General features: G+C 37.1%; 2 protein-coding genes across 2 annotated transcripts in view; one reads left to right on the forward strand and one right to left on the reverse strand.

The window, feature by feature from the left end:
• Positions 1–12,681: 12,681 nt before the first annotated feature.
• Positions 12,682–16,607, reverse strand: RPA3 (replication protein A3). Its single transcript, XM_047754190.1, has 4 exons — positions 16,341–16,607; positions 15,077–15,151; positions 13,603–13,711; positions 12,682–13,083 (listed from the first exon to the last, which is right to left on the reverse strand). Exons 1-4 carry the CDS (start codon positions 16,437–16,439, stop codon positions 13,001–13,003), a joined length of 366 nt encoding a protein of 121 aa, XP_047610146.1. The 5' UTR covers positions 16,440–16,607; the 3' UTR covers positions 12,682–13,000.
• An 88-nt stretch (positions 16,608–16,695) lies between these two features.
• Positions 16,696–20,558, forward strand: part of UMAD1 (UBAP1-MVB12-associated (UMA) domain containing 1) — a 222,918-nt gene continuing 219,055 nt past the window's right edge. Inside the window, exon 1 of the mRNA XM_047754189.1 lies at positions 16,696–16,835. The gene's annotated coding sequence lies outside the window, so the exon portion shown is untranslated. The remainder of the gene's footprint in view (positions 16,836–20,558) is intronic.

Below are 20,558 nucleotides of genomic sequence, written 5' to 3' on the forward strand. Positions count from 1 at the left end.
TCAAAATGGAATGTAGGTTTAGTTGTGACTCTTAAGACAAATGCACCATATTTTGAGATAGATTTCTGAAATACATTAAACTCTTTTTGGGAAAGTGAGTATAACTCTCTCATTGAGTGGTAAGATAGTGCTGGCTTCCAAAAGAGTATACTCCTCCAGGCAGGGAACATTATTTTCTACTGGAAGCATCTGACATAAATTGAAGGTAAGTAAGCTGGGGCAGATATTCAAGGTCATTTCTCTTGGTAATATTGTTCACTTAATTTGGTGAACAAATAATTTTTTAGTGTATTTCATTGAATTCTGTTCTGTCTTTAGGAAATGTTATAAATATGTTATGTGAATTCTAGAATATCTGTTCCTTCCAGGAAGTTGAAAAATTAAAAACGTGTATCATCCTCACTGATAAAGCATAGCCTCGGGAGGAAAAGGAACCAAAAAGTTACTCAGTACCTCTCCCAGTTTGCTTCTTTTACTTCTTTCTATTGTTCCAAGGTTCATTTCCAAATATGTGGAATTCTACTGATTTCTAACTAACTTTTCAAATATGTTAAGTTTTGAGGAGTATATATTTTCTCAAGCAGAGACATCTGAGCAGAGTGAGAATGAATTCTCATAGAACAGAATTGCCAAGCATATGTGATGGAACTGTAGGGAAAAAGAGCATAACTTTAATCTTCATAGAAGCCTAAAAATAGCTCCACTGTTATTATGCATGAGGCCTGACAATTGACATTTCTCATTTTGGCAGCATTCACCTACAGCCCCCCATCAGCAACTGAACACATTAGTCTCTGGGATAAATGATTAATGAGCTGTCTATCATTTCCACTCCTTTTGTACCAAGTGGTGGAGGCTTCAGTTGATCATATTGCAGCCATCAGCATGATTACTGAAACTGATTCTACCACAAGAGGGTTGTGCTAGGACAATAGATTAGCATTTAAATAAAATAAAGTTACCGTATTAAAGGTAACATAAAATGATCCCTCTGAGTCACTCTGTCACACGTGGTAAAGTTGTTTTGTTTTGTTTTTGCTTATCTGCCACCAAGATAAAACCTTAGATTGAGGAAAGCAGGATGGAAGATGACTTGTTCTTGTTTTGAATACAACCCACTAAGATTTCCAAACTTCCCATTTTCTTTATTAATCACTGTCATGTTGTATCAAATACACGTTTATGAAACTCTGCAACTTGGATGCAATGATGAACAGTAAACTTTCCAAATTATTATTGCCTTTACAGAAAAAGCGAAAGGGTAGGACATTTTTTAAAGGCCAGAAATAGTCCAGAAAGGAAAGAAGCTGGAGGATCTAGATTGACAGATGATACTTAGATACAGTGAAATGAAACTTTTCTAGTTTTTCAGCAAGCAGATGTGAGAATGAGATAAGAACATCATCATTTAAATGATCATTTTGGTGATGTGGACTGCCTTTCTAAAACAGATGGATAGAATGAGGATATGCATAGGACTACAAAAAAAGTGACAGGTTGTAGTTTTGGTAAGCGATACTCAAGGAAAATAACTGGAACTTAAAACTTCTGTTTTAGCATCTCTCTCTGTTCCTGGGATAACTGAGAATTCTCAGTATTGCTGAACTTAAACTCCCTCTTTAGCTACTTCTATCTTCAGCATATGACTCTTTTGACCATTTCCCTTGTATTTTCCCATTATTTCCTATCTCTTCTCTCTTCTGAATTTCATGAGATCCACCATTTAGTCTACTGCTGAATTAAGATAACTGCTTGAAATTATTTTGGACACCAAGTCCAAGTGCATATGCATTTTCTTCAGAGCTGAGACTACTTGTACCATGAAATGGAGCCATCATAGGTTTTTCTTTATCCAGCTGCTTCTGCCCTGTATTGAGTAAGAATCTTGCCAGGTTCTAGTAGTTAATCTGTGGGGGATTGTAAAAGATGAGTTCTCATCTTTTGTCTGGTTTGTGTTTAAGAAGCTAGAAAAGAAAGCTTTGTGATACTAATTAAGTAATGTTTACCCAACAGTGACTGATAGAAATAATTGAGACTTAGATTTTAGAAAGTGGGCAGAATATGATTATAGTAAGAAGAAACGTTGTTGTGATATGGCAAAAAAATAACATGGGGACATGAGTTCCATAAGTGGACAAACTTGCTTTATACATTAAAATTTCTCAGTCTCGATGAGATGAACAGGTTAGGCCAAGGTGAGCCTAATCTGGAGGTGAGTGACCACGCCCTTCTTTACCCTTGACACAAGTTGCTTATCACTCACCCTCTTCCCCTAAGAATGCTTTTCAGCATTGTATTGGGGGCAGCAACTGCCAACTGGTCAGCATTCAGCTGTTTGCCATTTTTCAGCTTTAAAATTTGGTATGCCCTGGCCACTTCTTTCTAAAGTGTGTGGGTTGTAATGTCTAACAATTCATGATTTTAAGTATTCCATGAGTCATTTTCCTCTGTACTGAATCCAGCTAAGTAGAATTTACCTATTTCCAGGCTGTTATATAGTATATATATAATTACAATACATTGTTAGTTATATATAGTACATAAATATAATGTATCATATAAATAATATTGTGTATATGTACAATGTTTGTTATACAATATTATTTTCCAATGCATATTGTAATACATGTAATATCCAAGCCCTATATGAATCAAACTTTTAATCTGCATGCCATGATTATTATGTATGGAAATTAATGAATTTGTTTCCTAGTAACAGCAGTTCCCATAGCTCATAAAGACTAAAATATTTGCATTAAAGTTTCTCCTCTGTGCTCTAGAAGTTTTTCCCAAAACAAAGCAATCTTTTTTACTTTTCATGAAGTAGTTTTTCTATTTTAGCATACATCCTTCATAAACTTTAAAGTCTGTAATCTTCAATGTATTACCTGCAGGCTGTATAAGTGAGGTAACCCCCTTCCCCTCTGCTGAAGGGGAAATGTTTTCCTGTGCCACCATGTAATTTGCTTTGCAACAATTATTGCTATTTGTAACCAGATCTTGTGATCTAATTCATGTAGCTGAATTTAGAATCTGTTGAGAACACAGAAGGCAGCATGACTGTTTCTAAATGTCATTGATTTAATGATTTTAACTAGTAAAAATTTTTAAAGTTCAAATGCATCAATCCAAATTATTCATTTCTGAAATGTTACTTTAGATAAGTTCTTCAGTGTTCTGTTGTTGGAAATGTCTGTTTTATGCATTATTTTATTTTACTGAATCTCTGCAGTTTCCTTACCTCATTTCTAGTGAGACGGTTTATCACACTATTTATCTCTAGACTCTATTTTTTAAATTATAGATGCCAAATGTCATGTGTTCCATACTTTGCGAGAAGTCATACCTAGAGGCGTATTGTGCCTTAGAGTCCTTTTTAGCCCATCGATGAATGAATCATAGATGTATACATATCTGATATCTTTTACCAATTATTGTAGATGGAATTTATAAATGTTTCTTTGGCCCCCCCTTTTTGCCTGTTTTTTCTTTAAATAAGTACCATAAGAATCAACTTTGAATCACAGATTAAACAGGGAAGCATTATTTTTGTGTGAGTTATCTCAGGTGTAGTTTTTGAGTTTATATGTACTGATACTGTATTTTCCCTGTATTGCTTAAAATATTTTCTTAAATTTGTACCTCAAATAGGTTTAGTTTATAAGATCAAAGATACAGGATGAAAAGTAACATAGAACATATTTTATTCATATTGAAATAACATTTTAAAATTTTCCTTAAGAAGAGTTAAATCAGGATATTAATACCAGTTTTAGCAGATTACTGTTCCTGTGACAAATGATGGTAATCAATTGACTGTCCCATTCTACCTCCACTAGTAACTCAAGTTTACATTTGGGAAAGTCACATTGTATGAATTTATGACTAGAAAACTGGGAAAGGATAGGAGGCTTTGCAGCTGTCTTAAATTCTTTTTCTTGGAAACAAGTGAGGAAGAAATAAATACATATCCTGTCTCATCTTGAGCTGTTTTCATGACTTAACCATACTGCTGAGAGTGAAGGAAATTATCCAGTGGGTCAATTCCTCTAGGTCACAGAGTTCCAAAAGAAGTCAAATTCCTCAAGATTGGAGGCAATGGCTTCTAATTCCTAGCTCCTCCCTTGGTCCACAGTGTGTTCATCTGGAAAACATTTAGTCATTTCTGAGGAGATTCCAAAATAAGGCAGCCCCTGGTCCAGTGTCTGCCTCTCATAAAAGGTCAAATACATGACCAACTAAGGCATGACATTTCTGAGCCATATGAAAAGAATAACTGACTCCCTAGGACTCTGATCCCTTAAAAGAAAAAATGAATCTCTTGAAATAAATGTATTATTTCATCAGGCCTAATGTTTTCACAACACTTAAAGCTCCTCAATAGCTAAAGAAAAATTTGAAAATGTCTAAGTGAAATGCAGTATTGTTTCTGATTTTCTATAGGCTTGTGCTAAATTTATTTAATGCAATCCAGCTTTAAATGATCATTGTGTATTAAGTGAAGGTTGAATTAAAATAAATATTAAGATCTAAGTAATGTTTCCTGTATGAATATCTAAAGTAAAAATAATATTATCTAGCTTTTTAATTAGTAATTATTCAGTAGAGGAATTTCTCCTTGCTAAATATCTTTCAATATTCAGGGTGAAAAGATACCAGGGTTTTTCAGTGAAACCATTCATTTACATTTATTATTACTAAATAAACTTTATTACCTTAATATGACATTTTATGGTGAGAGATTCTTACCAGCCAAAATAATTACCTTATTTTCCTGGGTAATATTTCAAACTCCTGTGAAAAATGAATAGTCTGTTTTAAAAGGGGGATGAGTCACAATGTCAATCTGTGTTATTGCCCAAAACTATTGTGCTTCTTATATATTTTTTTCTTCCAGCTTGCAGCACTCGCTGTTTTTGTTTGTTTGAGAACTGGCTCGAAGTTTTCTCAGTTTTGCATCTTAGATACTGCATTATATAGAGTTCACAGAGGTTGGTCTTTACATGCCCACCTACAGAAATGATCAGGTTGAAAACTTCCTTTGAAAAACATTTTTTTTTTAGTATGTGTATATTTCAATCCAAATCTTAAAATAGAGATGAGGAAATACTACAGGTCCTGGTGCCCTTCCTCTGACATTCTGTAATATGAAAAGACGAAAGAATAGCATGTTAATGACAAATTTAATCCTTGCACTCAAGATGAATGTATTACAGTATAAATTGTCCGTAGCCTACACCTCTGGTCTTAATTAGCCATCTTCAAACCCTATGCCGTAGGTCAAATGAGGTCATAAAGAACATAGACGCTTATCTCAAACCAACACCACAATTAGAAAATAACTTAAAACATATGCTATATTAGTTCTCTAGACTTAGCATCATCTTTTTTAGGAATGATAACCTGTGGTACCAAGATTATTAATTTTCTTTCAGCAACAGATCAGAATCAAATTCCATGTCAATCAAATAAAGGAGGAAACCAAATTGGAAGTTTCACAAACTAGAACCTACAGAATTTGGTTGTTCTTAATCATAGTGGATTAATCTTTTTTTTGAAACCTTAGATCAGTTAAATATTAAATATTTCTGAGTTGAGACATCTTTGGAAATTATGCTAAACTGACATAGATTGAGATATCAGAGGACAGGAACTCTGTTATATGTATCTCTTGCAATTAGCCCAGCCCAGGACGTAACCCCAAATGTTTCTTGAGTGACTTAATTCATATTAAATTAAGACCTTAAAAAAGAAGCTCAAAATTCTATAAATTTAGTAATATTAGTTCATCACTCAGAGTGTTTCATCTGATGAAGAGATATTTTCAGAGTTGTTTTAATTTTGACTTTGTCAGGTAAAAGTAAATACAGTCATTTGAAAAAAATCTATAAAATTATGTCAGAGGACAACTATTTTGCACCTCATCATCCCTTACATTAGATTCTGTGTGATATTCTTTTTAGAATTTAATATTAGGGGAATATTTGATAGTCCCAATGTATTTAAGGCTATTAAAAACAAAATTTTTAAATGCCCACCCACAGCATATGGAAGTTTCTGGGCCAGGGATTGACTTCGAGCCACAGCTGTGACCTATGCCACAGCTGCCAACTGTGGCAACACCAGGTTCTTTAACCCACGGCACCAGGCCGGGGATCAAACCCACAACTCCGCAGCTATTCAAGCCACTGCAATTGGATTCTTAAGCCACTGTACCACCTTAGGAACTCCTATTAATTACTTTTTTTTCCTTTTTTATTTTTTATTTTATATTGGAGTGTAGTTGATTTACCATATTTTGTTTGTTTTAAGTGTACAGCAAAGTAATTGAATTATACATATTTATATGTACTTCCTTTTTCAGATTCTTTCTCCATATAGATTATTATAGAATATTGAGTAGAGTTCCCTGTGCTATGTAATAGGCCCTTATTGATCACCTATTTTATATGTAGTGTTGTATATACATTAATCTCAAACTCCTAATTTATCCCTACCCCCATCTTTCTTCTTTGATCACTATAAATTTGCTCTCTAATTCTGTGAGTCTGTTTCTACTTTGTAAATAAGTTCATTTGTATCATTTTTTTGATACAAATATATGTGGTATCATATGATATTTGTCTTTGTCTGACTTTGTTTAGTATGATAATCTCTAGGTCCATCTATGTTGCTGCAAATGGCATTATTTGATTCTTTTTGATGGTTGAGTAATATTCATGTGTATATATGTACCACATCTTCTTTATCCATTCCTTTGTGGTGGGCATTTAGGTTGCCTCCATATCTTGAGTATTATAAAGTGCTGCAGTGAACATTGGGGTGCATGGATCTTTTCGAATTATTGTTTTCTCCAGATAGATGCCCAGGAGTGAGATTGCTGGATCATATGGTAGTTTTATTTTTAGTTTTTTTGAGGCATCTCCATACTGTTTTCCATAGTGGTTGTACCAATTTACATTTCCACCAACGGTGTAAGAGGATTCCCTTTTTCCACACCATCTCCAGCTTTTATTGTTTGTAGACATTTTGATGATGGCCGTTCTGATTGACATGAAGTGATTGTGTTTTGATTGCGTTTCTCTAGTAATTAGCAATGTTGAGCATCTTTTCAGGTGCCTACTGGCTATCTGTGTCTTCTTTGCTGAAATGTCTATTTAGGTCTTCTCCCATTTTTTTCATTGGGTTTTTGTTGCCGAACTGTATGTTCATTTGTGTATTTTGGGGATTAAGCCCTTGTTGGTTGGTTGCATGATTTGCAACTGTTTTCTCCTATTCTGTGGCTTTTTTTTTATGGTTTTCTTTGCTGTTCAAAAGATTTTATGTTTAATTAGGACCCATTTGTTTATGTTTGTTTTTATTTTCATTACTCTAGGAGGTGGTCCAAAATAATATTGCTGTGAATTGTGTCAAAGAGTATTCTGCTTATGTTTTCCTCTAAGAGTTTTATAGTATCTAATCTTAATTTTTAGGTCTTTAATCTGTTTTGATTTTATTTTTGTGTATGGTGCTAGAGAATGTTCTAATTTCATTTTTTTTTTTTTTCTGTCTCTTTAGGGCCGCACCCATGGATATGTAGTTTCCCAGTCTAGGGGTCCAATTGAAACTGTAGCCACTGGCCTACACCACAACCTCAGCAACACCAGATCCAAGCTGTGTCGGCAACCTACACTGCAGCTCACAGAAACGCCGGATCCTTAACTGAGTGAGGCCCAGGATCAAACCTGCATCCTTATGGATGCTAGTCAGATTTGTTTCTGCTGAGCCACGAAGGGAACTCCTCTAATTGAATTCTTTTATATGTAGCTTTCCAGTTTTCCCAGCACCACTTATTGAAGAGACTGTGTTTTCCAGTTGGAGCTAAATTTAAAGTCCAAATTCATTTCTTATTGAGTGTTTTTGTAGTTGTCATTTCCTTTTTTAATGTTTTCCCTTTTTAATTTTTTGTAGCCTATCCTTTTAGAAATGTGTGATATGTTAGTTCATGTCAGTGTTTTATCTTCAATCCTCATCTTCAGTTTTTGAGATTTCAGCAACACAGACTATTCTTTGACACTTTCTTTCCTTTACTTTCATGATATTCTTTGAGTGAATACATATTTATTGAATGCTTACTAGGTGTCCTTTACCATTGGGGTCCTTGTCCTGGCTTAGTCACTCTCCCACTGCTGTTCCATAGATGTTTCTGTCATTTGTTCTGTGGTTTTTTTCCCTCTCTATGCTGTAACCTGATTTAGGAACATAATCCCATACTTGAAACTCTTGAGACCAGATGTGTTTCAGAATGTTTGGAGTTTAGAAAAGTCACAGGGTGTATGTAACATGTTATGAAACACCCTTCCCAGAGTGAAGTATACAAGTATTTACAGGAAGTAGGGTAAATAGCGTCATGATAATTCTTAAGTTTTATTGCCAAATGGGTTTCAAACTATTAGAGATTTTGAAATTGCAGATAAAGGATTGGTAGATTGATTGGTAGATCTCTTAAACTCTAAATATTCTAGGCAGGTTGTCTCTCAAATCTCTGTCTTGTCCTACATTTCCAAATACTTACTGGACATCTTCACAAAAGTGCCTCAACTTCTGAAATTTATATTGTGGTGAAGCAGAAACAAATCCAATTAGTATCCATGAGGATGCGGGTTTGATCCTTGCCCAGCTGGACATCCAGTGTTGCCATGAGCTGTGGTGTAGGTTGCAGGCATGACTTGGCTCCTGAGTTGTTGTGGCTATGGCATAGGCCAGTGACTACAGCTCCGATTCAACTCCTAGACTGGGAACTTCATATGCCGCAAGTGTGGCCCTAAAAGCAAAAAAAAAAAAAAAAAGAGAGAGAGAGAGAGAGAAATTTATATTTATATTGAAATGAATGTATTGCCTCCCCATCAGTTGGTCCCATCCTTGGTTCTTATTCTGTTTAACCCCTAGAATTGTCATTGAGTCCTGTGGAATGCATTATAATATATTCTCAACTCCTAGCCTCCTATTCTTTGACACTTCACTGAATTATGGTTTAGGCCTTCATTATCTGTCTTCTCAGCTTTGTGGCTTCTCAAACATGGCTAGATGGACTAATTTATTCATATACTATGTGAGGCATTGGGAAATACTAATAAGATAGGTTTTTAAACTACAGATTCTTCATTTATAAGGACCTCTTCTTAGTGTAGAAGATTAGAGGACTATTTTAAATAAATTAGGAAACACTTGGCACAATGGATTTTTTTTTTTTTTTTGCAACCACTAAAAAGGATGAGGTAACTCTATATGTCAATTGCCAAGACTTATTAAAGGAAAAAAAACTGCATGTTGCAGAACAGTGTATCAAGGTCCAACAGACAGTTTATGTACAGAAAGTTCTGGAACACTATCCACCATTTCATAGCAGTGTCTTTAGGGAGACACTAGGACATTCACTTTGTTTTTTTTGTTGTGTTAAATATATATATATATAAAATATATATATATATAATTCACCAAATAAAAAGGTTATGAGCAAGTTAAGTGCGATGAGAGGATTATAACATAAAGTAATTCTGCTTACTCAAGTTAGGGAAAGCTTAGCGAATGTCTTCCTTTGGGTATAGAAATAGACATTCCAATCAGAGGAGAGAGCAAGTTCAATAGCATTCAGATCTTACAGGGTCTAGTGTGTTCTGGGATGGCAGATCACTGATCGAGGGTGCGTCAAGGGGAGAGTAGGATGTGGGACAAGGTGAGATGTGGTCAGATTATGGGGGATTTAAACTACTGATTAGAAATGTGGACCTGATCTAGCCATTGGGGAGCCTCTGGAGGCTGTTAATTTTTTTAAAAAGGCGTGTTTTTTTTTCTTTTTGGAGTAATTTTAAATTTATAGAAAACTTGCAAAAATAATAGAGTTCCTCTCCTTACCCAGTTTGTCTCCTTTTATGTTACCTTACATTATTCTGGTATATTTGTCAAAACCAAGAAACCAATATAGGTATGTTATGTTAACTCTGGGCTTTATTCAGATTTCACCCACTTTCCCGTTAATGTTTTTTTTCTGTTCCAGGAGCCAATCCATGATTCCACATCACATTCAGTTTTCATGTCTTCTTAGTCTTCTGTGCTCTGTGAGATTCTGTTTTGCCTTTTTTTTTTCATTACCTTGACAGTTTTGATGGGTACTGATCAGTTTGTAGAATGTCTTTCAATATGAGTATGTCTGATATTTTCCCATGATTATACTAGCATTATGCATTTTTGAAAAAGCCTTCCTTATCTCATTACCTTAGAGGGCACACGATTATCCACATGTCATCACTGGTGAGGTTAACTTGTTTACTTCATTAAGTTAGTATTGGCCAAGTTTCTCTACTGTAAGCTTCTCAGGAAGTTTTCCCCTTTCCACACTTTTCTGGTTTTAAACTTTATAGCATGATGATTACAATCAATATTTAATGCAACTCTATTGGCTGAGTAATAGAAAGAGGCTGGAAACAGTAAGACCAGTAGTATAGTTAGAGCTCTTGGAATAGTTCAAGAGATGACGATTATCTGAACTTATAGTGGCAATGGGAGTGAAAAGAATTGGAGGTATTCAAGCTTCTCTGGCCAACAGAGTGGCTTATGGTAGCTTTAAAAGAAATAAGACAAATCGAAATCATGAGATACCACTTCACACCCATTGGGACAGCAATAAGCAAAAGTCAGATAATGTGTTGTTGAGGATATGGGGAAATTAGTATCCTTAAACCCTTCTTTCTGCTGGGAATGTAAAATGATAGAGCCACTTTAGACTAGTTTGGCAATTCCTCAAAAAACTAAACATATTTACCACTTGATGCAGCAGTTCCTCTCCTAGTATACCCAACAGAAATAAAAGCATATGTACACACCAAAACATATACATGAATGTTCATAGTTCATTATAGCTGAATGGTGGGAACCACCCAAACGTAAAGTGACTGCTGAATGGATAAACCAAATGTGGTATATCCACACAGTGGAATATTTTTTTGGCCATAAAAAGGGATGACTTATGCTACAACACAGATGAACCTTGAAAATCATGCTAAATAAGTCAGTCACAAAAGGTTATATGTAATTCCACTTATATGAAATGTCCAGAACAGGCAAATCTATAGAGACAGATTCATTTCTTCTTAGGGCTAGGAAGTGGGTGATATGTTGACCCATGGCAGGTAAATGGTATAGGGGTTCTTTTGGGGGTGATGACAACATTCAAAAATTGATTGTGATAATGGTTCAGACTATCCTCTTTTGAGTTAAAGTGCTGGTGTGATGTTGAGCAGCTCAGAGGTGAGGGTGGGACTATAGAAATGGAAACATAAGTCATTAGTAAAAGGATACACTTGACAGAAAGCATGGTACCCTATCATTTAGTCCAGTTTACGAAACATACTAGTTCAAGGGAAGTTTTCAAGCAGCACACCTTTAACATTTAATAGTCCTAAGTTTTCCAAAGTTAACACAGTTGCAGACTGACCCATTCTCTGATATTCAAGACAATAGTGTTATTGAGATTAGTTGATTTCCCTCTCACCTGTAAATTTCAATTATAATTGTCCTATAATAAAATACTTTACCATGAATGGCCTTGGCAATGCTGCTTAAGTAATTTGTAGAATACTTTGAGATGAAAGTTGATATTGAAGATGGTATCAAAGTAAATATTTTTGTATAATTTACAACTTAATGGACTTAAGGTCACCTGTTATGCTGCATTACTATCCCACACTTCCACAGCTGTACCTGCCCACCCCCAGTGTTACTTGGTGGTAATGAAGTACAAGTAAGAAGGAATTTCATATTAAGGATAATGACAGTTGAAAAGAATTTTTTTTTTTTAAAGATGATTTCATTGTTTTAATGATCAGGTATCTCTTCTTTGGCCTAGCAAATGGAGAAAGTGATACTGGAATGGTTAGTTTTATGTGTCAACTTGATTGGACTAAGGGATACCTAGATAGCTGGTAAGACATTATTTCTGGGTGTGTCTGTGAGGGTGATTCTGGAACAGATTATCATCTAAATCAGTAGACTGAGTCAAGAAGATGGCTCTTGCCCAAGTTAAGTGGGCAGTATCTAATCCTTTCAGAGTCCAAATAGAACAAAAAGGCAGAGGAAGGGCAAATTTGCCTTTTTTTTTTTTAACTGGAATATCCATCTTCTGCTGTCTTCAGACACGGGTTCTTGGCTCTTGGGTCTTCAGACTCTGGGACTTACACCAGTCTCCCCAGTTCTCAGATCTTCAACCTTGGCCTCAGAGTTACACCATCAGCTTCCCTGATTCTCAGGGATTTGGACTCACACTGTATTACACCACTGGCTTTGCTTGGAGATGGCAGATCATTCGTGGGACCCCCTCAGCCTCCAAAACCATGTAAGCCAATTCACGTAACCATCCTTTTATCTGTATCTGTATATATCCTATTCGTTCTGATTCTGTGGAGAGCCCTGCTACAGGTACTCACAAATTACAGAAGATGTAGGATTCTGTTTGCTTTTCTAATGAAATAATTTTTTCAGAGTGTCAAGCAACTAATTAACATGATATATTTCTTGAGGTAGCATAAATTCTTAACACAGCTCAGGGTTTCATTTGGTAAGTATCAGTCCTGACCTTATAGTTATGTGATTCCAAGTTTGTGCTTGAGTATATTATTAAAAGAGTAAGAAGGAGAGGACCAACAGTACACTTTTATACTTTTATTAATAATAGAAACTAAAACTCAGCCAACTGCTTCATTCTCGCATCTAATCTGACCACATGCCAGAGATGTGATTCTTTACAAAGACTAGGTGAGAAGTGTCAATATTCCAGTTCCATCAAAAATGACATACTGGAAGATCAGATAAAGTTAGGTTAATGAAATTGAACTTTTTCTTTAAAAATTTAAAGAAATGTTTTAAACATTAAAAAAAAAATCACAAGAATCTCTTCCTCAAGTATCAGGGGCCTCCATTAATAGTCTTCAATGTAGTTTATTTGCAATCATAAAATTCATCAGGTTCAACCATGCTGCACAACACCCAAAGGAAAATACTGAGGGAACTCATGGATAATTTTCACAGCTTCATTATAAAGTCCAAGATCTGAAAGAAACATTTTTAGCAAATATTTAATCTACAATGGAGAGTTGAAACATCAATTATTACTTAGAAGAGTTCTACCTATTTTTTTCTCTCCCTTTTAGAGGTCAACTTATTTTCACAACCCATCTTCTAAAACTGAGATATGAATCATCATTTATTTAACTGTGGCTTCAAAAAATGAGACAAGGGATATAGGAGATAATCCATTTTGACATCCATAGTACAGGTATAGTTCTTGCCTGGTCGTTTTGGGTGTCATGCATTACTTAATGTTTTCCATCCATATGTTAAAATCAAACAAAAATACTCTGTTAACATTAATTAACCTTTGCTAGGTTTACTACATATACAAGCACTACTTAGTGGCAGGTCAAAATGTCCTCCCATTTTCCTGTGGGATTAGAAAATTATATAGAAATTGAAAATGTAGCATGACTGAGATTCAAGACCAAGACATAGCAAGGTAAAAGTAAAACTCTTTTCCTCCTAATTACGTGAATTACAGAAAGCTTTATTTACCAAAAGGATGGTTATCTTCTTTAAACTGGATATAAGAGACACACATAATGGTTGCTTTGCCTGTGACTCTTCCAACCACTTCCACGATTCCAGAGATTTCTTCATCAAGCTAACACAAAGAACAAAATGTTGCCTTGGTGTTTTCACATCTTCAATTGATAGTTAACTTGGAAAATTGTTCTATAGTTTACTAATCTTTCATTTCATGAAAATTAATTTAAAAATTTATCAATGCAAAAATGGAATTGTTACTTGTTAAAAAAAGTTTGAGTACTTACTGTCAGCATATCGCCAGTCCTATTACCTTTAGCAGTGGCTCAAGGTCCAAAGATACAGTTAAACATTAAAGTTGAAGACAAAATCACTTAAAGAAACTGAGAATGTCCAGCATTTCCATAAGGAGTCATTCATTTAAAAGAGCCCACTGAAAGGAACCTTCTATTATCTACATCTTATACAATGTGTTCTGCATATATTAACTAAACAACACACAGATCTGTCTTCATAAATGACCAAGAAAATGTTTTTAAGTACAATAAACATAAAGTGTAAAAACAAATACGTGACAACTAAAAATGAATTTTTTTTTCTGTGTGTGTGTGTGTCTCTTTTTAGGGTCACACTTGCAGCATATGGAGGTTCCTAGGCTAGTGGTTGAGTTGGCGATGTAGCTGCCAGCCTACACCAGAGCAACTCGGGATCCAAGCCAAGTCTGAGACTTATACTACAGCTCACAGCAACATCGAATCCTTAACCCACTGCAATGGCAGGAATTGAACCTACATCCTCATGGATACTAGTTGGGTTCGTTAACTGCTGAGCCATGATGGGAACTCTGAAGATAAATGTAAATAAAAAATACAAAATAGTATTTAAAATGTAAAACTCCTAAGGAAGGAAAGAGTGATTTAAACAGATTTTTCTTAACGTGATTTTTTGGTCTTTCATAAGGATGGAGAATTGTCACCTGGCATTTAAGGGATGCATTAAAAAATCAGAGTCCAGTAGTTGCCTTCGTGGCTCAGCGGTTAATGAACCTGACTAGGATCCATGAGGATGCGGGTTTGATCCCTGGCCTCAATCAGTGGGTTAAGGATCCAGGGTTGCTGTAGCTGCGGCGTAGGCTGGCGGTTGTAGCTCCAATTGGACCCCTAGCATGGGCACCTCCATATGCCGGGGGTGTGGACCTAAAAAGCAGAGAGAAAAAAAAAAATCAGAGTCAAAAAAAAAATCACTGGTTAGAAATGTAAAGGGAAATATAATGTAAAAAGAGGGCAAAAATTTGATTTGAGAGAGAGAAGTTTGATAAGCTGGTCCTTTATACATCCACTCTAAGAATCAGAAACATTAGCAACAAACCAAAACAAGATGAAGAATTAACTCTGAAATTAAAATGAACATGCATAGAATACATACATATATACATATACATAGAACATACATAGATATACACAGAATTAATACTTAAACATACAGGCTCCATCAACTCAATGGTTACATTTTTTCCTTCTCCATCTGAAAGAATAAACATTTTTCCAGTGGGATGAATCTAAAAAAAGAAACATGATTAAAAAAAAAACTCCACACAAAACCCTTTAAAATCTTCTTTGAAAGATTAAACGCTTGACCAAAAGATGAGCAGACTGACCCATACTTACTTTATTGATGCTCACAAAACAGTTGTATTTGAACAGTTTAACTGGTTCAAATTATCTTGTGTTACTATACCTGATCAAAGGATGTTCAATTAAATCTGAATTTCATTAAAAAAACCCCTCCTTTTTAGTACAAATGTGTCCCATATTTTTATTTGCTAAATCTGGCAACATTATGCTAAGAACAAATTAAAGAGGCTCCATACTATCTAAAAGTGAGATCTACTGGCACCCATGATTTAAAGAGTACATATTTCCCAAAGGGTATGTTTTTAAAAATTAGGCAAGAATAAACAGAGAACTACTGGTTGTCAGAAGACCTAGGTTCTACTCCTGTGAGACAGCTGCAAAGAGTGCAGTCAGATCTGGTTTGAATGCCAGCTGTGCTACTTGCTGTGGCCTTGAGCATTTTGTAACCATACCCCATTCCTACCCAGTTTCTTTCCCAATTTTGGAATACAACTATTTCAGGAAGATACATGGCTAAAACCACTAAATAAGACTTTATATAAAAGTTTTCTTTTCCTCAGCTTTCTCAGTTCCCTGATTCTAAGACTTCAGGCCTGTTTCTTACCAGCAGACTGAGACGCTGCCCTCTAACAGAGGTGTGAGGTAACAGAATGCTGCTGGATCAGAAAAGGACAATCAAACAATGTTTATAGGAAAGCGACTTCAACGAGAAAATGAGGTTTGAGAAAAAAGGAAATTAATAACATAAGTAAACAAGAAAATTAGCTTAGTTGTCAAGTCTGGTTAAACTAAAAAAATCTGAAAGTAGATGTGAGAGTTCTGTCTGTAATCTTTATGTAAACACAAACAGAACGAGGGTGGGGGCCGCTAGAATTTAGAACTCAGCGCATTCGAAGACTTCCCTATTTCTCGCCTTAAGAGAAGCACCAAAATAAGGCTGCAATGGATAAAAAGTGTGCAAAAAAATTCCCTTGTGAGAAATAAAGCAATCGGAGCGCAGTGATGTTTCAAGGCTTTTCGTCCTCCTTCACTCTGTTAGCCACTCTGAAGCCGCCACCCTGACAGTCACGGGGTCCTTCCCCAGGGGGAGCCCAGGGCAGCAAGCGCACGTACCTTCTCCAGCCTCCCTACGAAGCAGACCGGCTGGTCGATGAACTGAGTTACCATGCTGGCGTTGATGCGCGATTTGGGCAACTCCATCACGTCCACCATAACTGCAACGCAGGACCGACAGATGGCGGGAAACAAGCCGACAACTGAAACCTTGAGCTCGGCAGACGTCTTCGGGGCGGATTTCCCCGGCACCAATCCGCGGAGACCAGCACTCTCGCTCCGCCAATCAAACGCGCGGAAATCTCGATCACAGTCCCGCTGTCTCCGCAGGCGAAGAAGGCTAGGATGCGCCCGGAAGTGGGGATCGGCTGCTTAGTGACGCACAGCGTCCCGGAAGTTACCTGGACTCTGCGAAGTGTCGGCGGGGGCGGGGCTTGGATAGGGCGGGGCTAAGGCTTCCTCCCTTGATCTTGTCCCCCCAGCTGCAACATAACCCCGGAAGCAGGGTGTCAGGCTCCGGTGCAGTGCGGCGGGGGACTGCGGCTCGAGCCTCAGGTACCTCTTATCGCGGGAGTCGCCGCAGCCTTACTGTTGCCCTTTCTCCCTACCGACGGATGCGGAAGAGAGAGGCGGGAGTTTGGTACTTGTCCCCCGCCTCCGTGGCATGTTCGTTGCTGCGCCACCGGCCATTCGCGTTTCCCCGCCTCCTCTTTCCGGGTTCTTCGTGGGAAGCGCGAGGTTCTTGTTGAATGAAATCTAGGGATCGGATTTCTTTTTGACACCCTCCCTCCCTGGAGACGGGAAGTGGGGTCGCCAGTGATTTTCGCCTCCTTTGTGAAGCTCCTGCTCGGTGGCAGAGGGTCGGCGATTTATTGCCTCAGCTGCGTCACTTTCCATTGTCAATTTCCCCACCTGTGAGCTAAGAGGTTAACTCGATTATCTCTACGACCCTTTTTAGCCCCAACTTTTTGGCCATACTGTGGTGTGGGTTTTCTCACCTCCGTGTTAGCAACGAATTGAAACATTTGGGATTGAGTGAGGAAAGGACCACTGGGGTAGTAGAGGAAACGAATATAAATAGCTGTTAGATCCTGAGCAGGTGCGCTAGGTGCGCTACTTCTTGAGACCTAATTTCCCCATCCGCAAAATGAGGGTGTTAGATAACTGAATGTATTGCAAGGTCCCAGGTGACAAGTTTTGTTTTTGTGATTGACAGACTCTTCTTAACTCTCTGCTGATCTTTCCCTCCATTGCTTTCCTCACCCAGGACTCTGGAGGGGAGGTCAGGAGGTGTGGAAGATAATTTGTTTCAAGGAAATTTCGGGAGGATGCTTGTCTTTTGCTGGCTCAAGTGGCTGTTGATTTTCAGGGCTTTGTTTTCCGGGATTTACCTTGCCAGAATATTCCAGAATGAGTGCTCATAAAAATACATGCCAGCGGTGCTCCAGAAATTGGGAACAAAAATTCACTGGGATTTTATTATTTTTTTGGAAACCGAGTTCATGAATTTGCCCAAGCCAGCTCGAGTCTCCAGTTTAGTCCCGCATTTGCCTTAAACTAAGGACACAGGGCAATTTAAGATGGAAATCTGTTGTACTGTAGTCAAATGATAGTTCCCCGCCCATAATATATATGTAAATATATTTGTCTTTTAATTTTGCTGTCAGTAAAACAAATGTAAAGGATTTCATTAGTGGATGCAGGGCACATGTAAATTGGTATATAAAAACATAGTTGTCATTGGTGCAAGTCACTGGAATCTATTTTATATTCTGTGCAAAACCTGCACATCTTTTGCACCTGAGTGTTTGGAAAACAAATTGATAGCATTATTTAGGGTAAGCTACACATGAATATCTTTAATAGCAGTTTTTTAGAAGAGCATCCCTTAAAGTGCCAAGTTGCTAATTGCACTGTTTTGTAACAGTTGGAAAACCACTTTTATCTACCAACAGCAGTTTTTTAAAAACAGGGAGATGAGCAAGAAGATAACTGAATATAGAAAATCATGGACTTGGAGAAGAGACTTGTGGCTGCCTGATGGGAGGAGGAGGGAGTGGGAGGGATCGGGAGCTTGGGCTTATCAGACACAATTTAGAATAGATTTACAAGGAGATCCTGCTGAAATAGCATTGAGAACTTTGTCTAGATACTCATGTTGCAACAGAAGAAAGGCTGGGGGAAAAATGTAATTGTAATGTATACATGTAAGGATAACCTGACCCCCTTGCTGTACAGTGGGAAAATAAAATAAAATAAAAAAAAAGAATATAACTGAATATAGCTTTTTGGATACTTTTTCAGTTGCTTAAAATTTGTTAATAAGTAACTCATAGCTGATTTGTACAGTTTCAAGGAAATGAAATGAACGCACGTGGGCCTCATTCAGCTTAAGGAATGGAACTAGTTAGTAGTTGGCACTTCCTTAATTAAATCCTCCAATCTACCAGCCATAAATAAACATTATCTTGAATTTTGTGTTAACCACACTAAGCTTTTCTGTATAGTTTTATCACACATTTTGCCGTTTCTAAGTGGTGTGTTTAATTTTGCCAATTTTCTTTGACCTTTGAATAAATGGAGTTGTACTATATAAATCTTCTGACTTGTTTTATTTGTTTTTGAGATTAATCCATGTTGACACATGTAGGTGGAGTTCATTCTTTTCACTCTTCTATTTCACTCTGTTACTGACTGACATTTTGATTGTTTGCAGTTCTTTTCTATTGCATATAGGGCTGCCATGAATATTCTTGTACCTGTTTGCTGGTGCACTTGGGCAAAGGTATAGCAGTAAAATTGCTGGAACACAGGGTTGCATCTTCAACTTTGCTAGTAAGACCGAGTATTTTCCCGGAGTAGTGCTACTAATCGATCCTCCTGGCAGCAGTGTTTCTGGCAACTCCTAAAGTTTTATCCCCTAATATGATGGATATGAAGTGGTTTCTTGTCTGGTCTTAATTTGCTTTCCCTGGTGACTAATAAGTTTGAGGAACTTTTAAAATATTTATTGGCCATTTGTGTTCACCATTTTTTGTGTGCTTATTTTTCTTTTCTTCCTGTTTTTGAGTGCTTTTTTTGTATTAGTGTGGACAGTAATGCTGCATTTCCCAGTGTTTGGCCTCTCTTCCTTTCCTTTTTTTTTTTTTTGTTTTTTTTGTTCTTTCTTTCATTGGAAAGTGCTCCTATCTTTAGTATAGTTAAAATATTTTTCCCTTAAGATTAATATAGTTGAAAAAGTCAATTTAAAAAGATGTCATTAAAGAGTGCTTCATAGATCAAGCTCTTAAAGATGTCCTATATTTTAAGCATTAATAGTTTTATCTTTCATGTTTTAAAGTATTCCATAATTTAGAATTGAGTTTTTATGTATGTTGTCGGATAGGTATCCAATTTATTTGTTTTGTTTTTATTTCCGTTGTCCCAGCATCACTGCTTATATCACCTTTTGCCAGTCACCTTAAGTTTACATATCTATTTTTGTTCTTGGATTCTCAGTTCTATTCCATTGATCTATTTTTCTGTCCCTGCACTGGTACACCCTCTTTTTTTCCCCGTGATTTCTTCCATTTTTTTTTTTTTTTGGCCGGGAATTGAATCCAAGCTGCAGATGCGACTTATGCCACAGTTGCCACCATGCTGGATCCTTAACCTACTGTTCAAGGCCAGAGATCAAACCCTCACCTCTGCAGCGACCTGAGCTGCTTCAGTCCTATTCTTTTTTTTTTTTGCTATTTCTTGGGCTGCTCCCGAGGCATATGGAGGTTCCCAGGGGTCGAATCGGAGCTGTAGCCACCGGCCTACGCCAGAGCTACAGCAACGTGGGATCCGAGCCGCGTCTGCAACCTACGCCACAGCTCAGGGCAACGCCGGATCGTTCAACCCACTGAGCAAGGGCAGGGACCGAACCCGCAACCTCATGGTTCCTAGTCGGATTCTTTAACCACTGCGCCACGACTTGAACTCCCCTATTCTTAATCTACTGTGTCACAGTGGGAACTCTCTGGAACCCCTTCTTTTCAATACTGTGGTCTTATTGACTTTTTGTGTGTGGGAGGTAAGTCCTCTTACCTTGCTGTGTTCTTCAGGAATTTTTTTAGTTATGCTCCATTCTTTGCTGTTACATGTAAAATTTAGCTTAGCTTGTCAGGTTTCCTTTGCTTACAACATCTTAATGTAAGCAACTCTTACTATGCTTGAGCAATTTCGGTCCTCTTAAAAGCTTTCCAGGGAATTCCCATTGCGGCTTAGCAGTAATGAACCTGATTAGTATTCTTG

Source organism: Phacochoerus africanus, chromosome 11 (assembly GCF_016906955.1).
Source record: "Phacochoerus africanus isolate WHEZ1 chromosome 11, ROS_Pafr_v1, whole genome shotgun sequence".
Classification (NCBI taxonomy): Eukaryota; Metazoa; Chordata; class Mammalia; order Artiodactyla; family Suidae; genus Phacochoerus; species Phacochoerus africanus.

Excerpts from the sequence above, each read along its gene's own strand:
- RPA3 (XM_047754190.1), bottom strand. The coding sequence starts at position 16,439 with ATGGTGGACGTGATGGAGTTGCCCAAATCGCGCATCAACGCCAGCATG. Across the intron at positions 15,152-16,340 it reads TCGTAGGGAGGCTGGAGAAG|ATTCATCCCACTGGAAAAAT; the intron begins GTACGTGCGCTT and ends TTCTTTTTTTAG. Across the intron at positions 13,084-13,602 it reads AGAAGATAACCATCCTTTTG|ATCTTGGACTTTATAATGAA; the intron begins GTAAATAAAGCT and ends TGTTTCTTTCAG.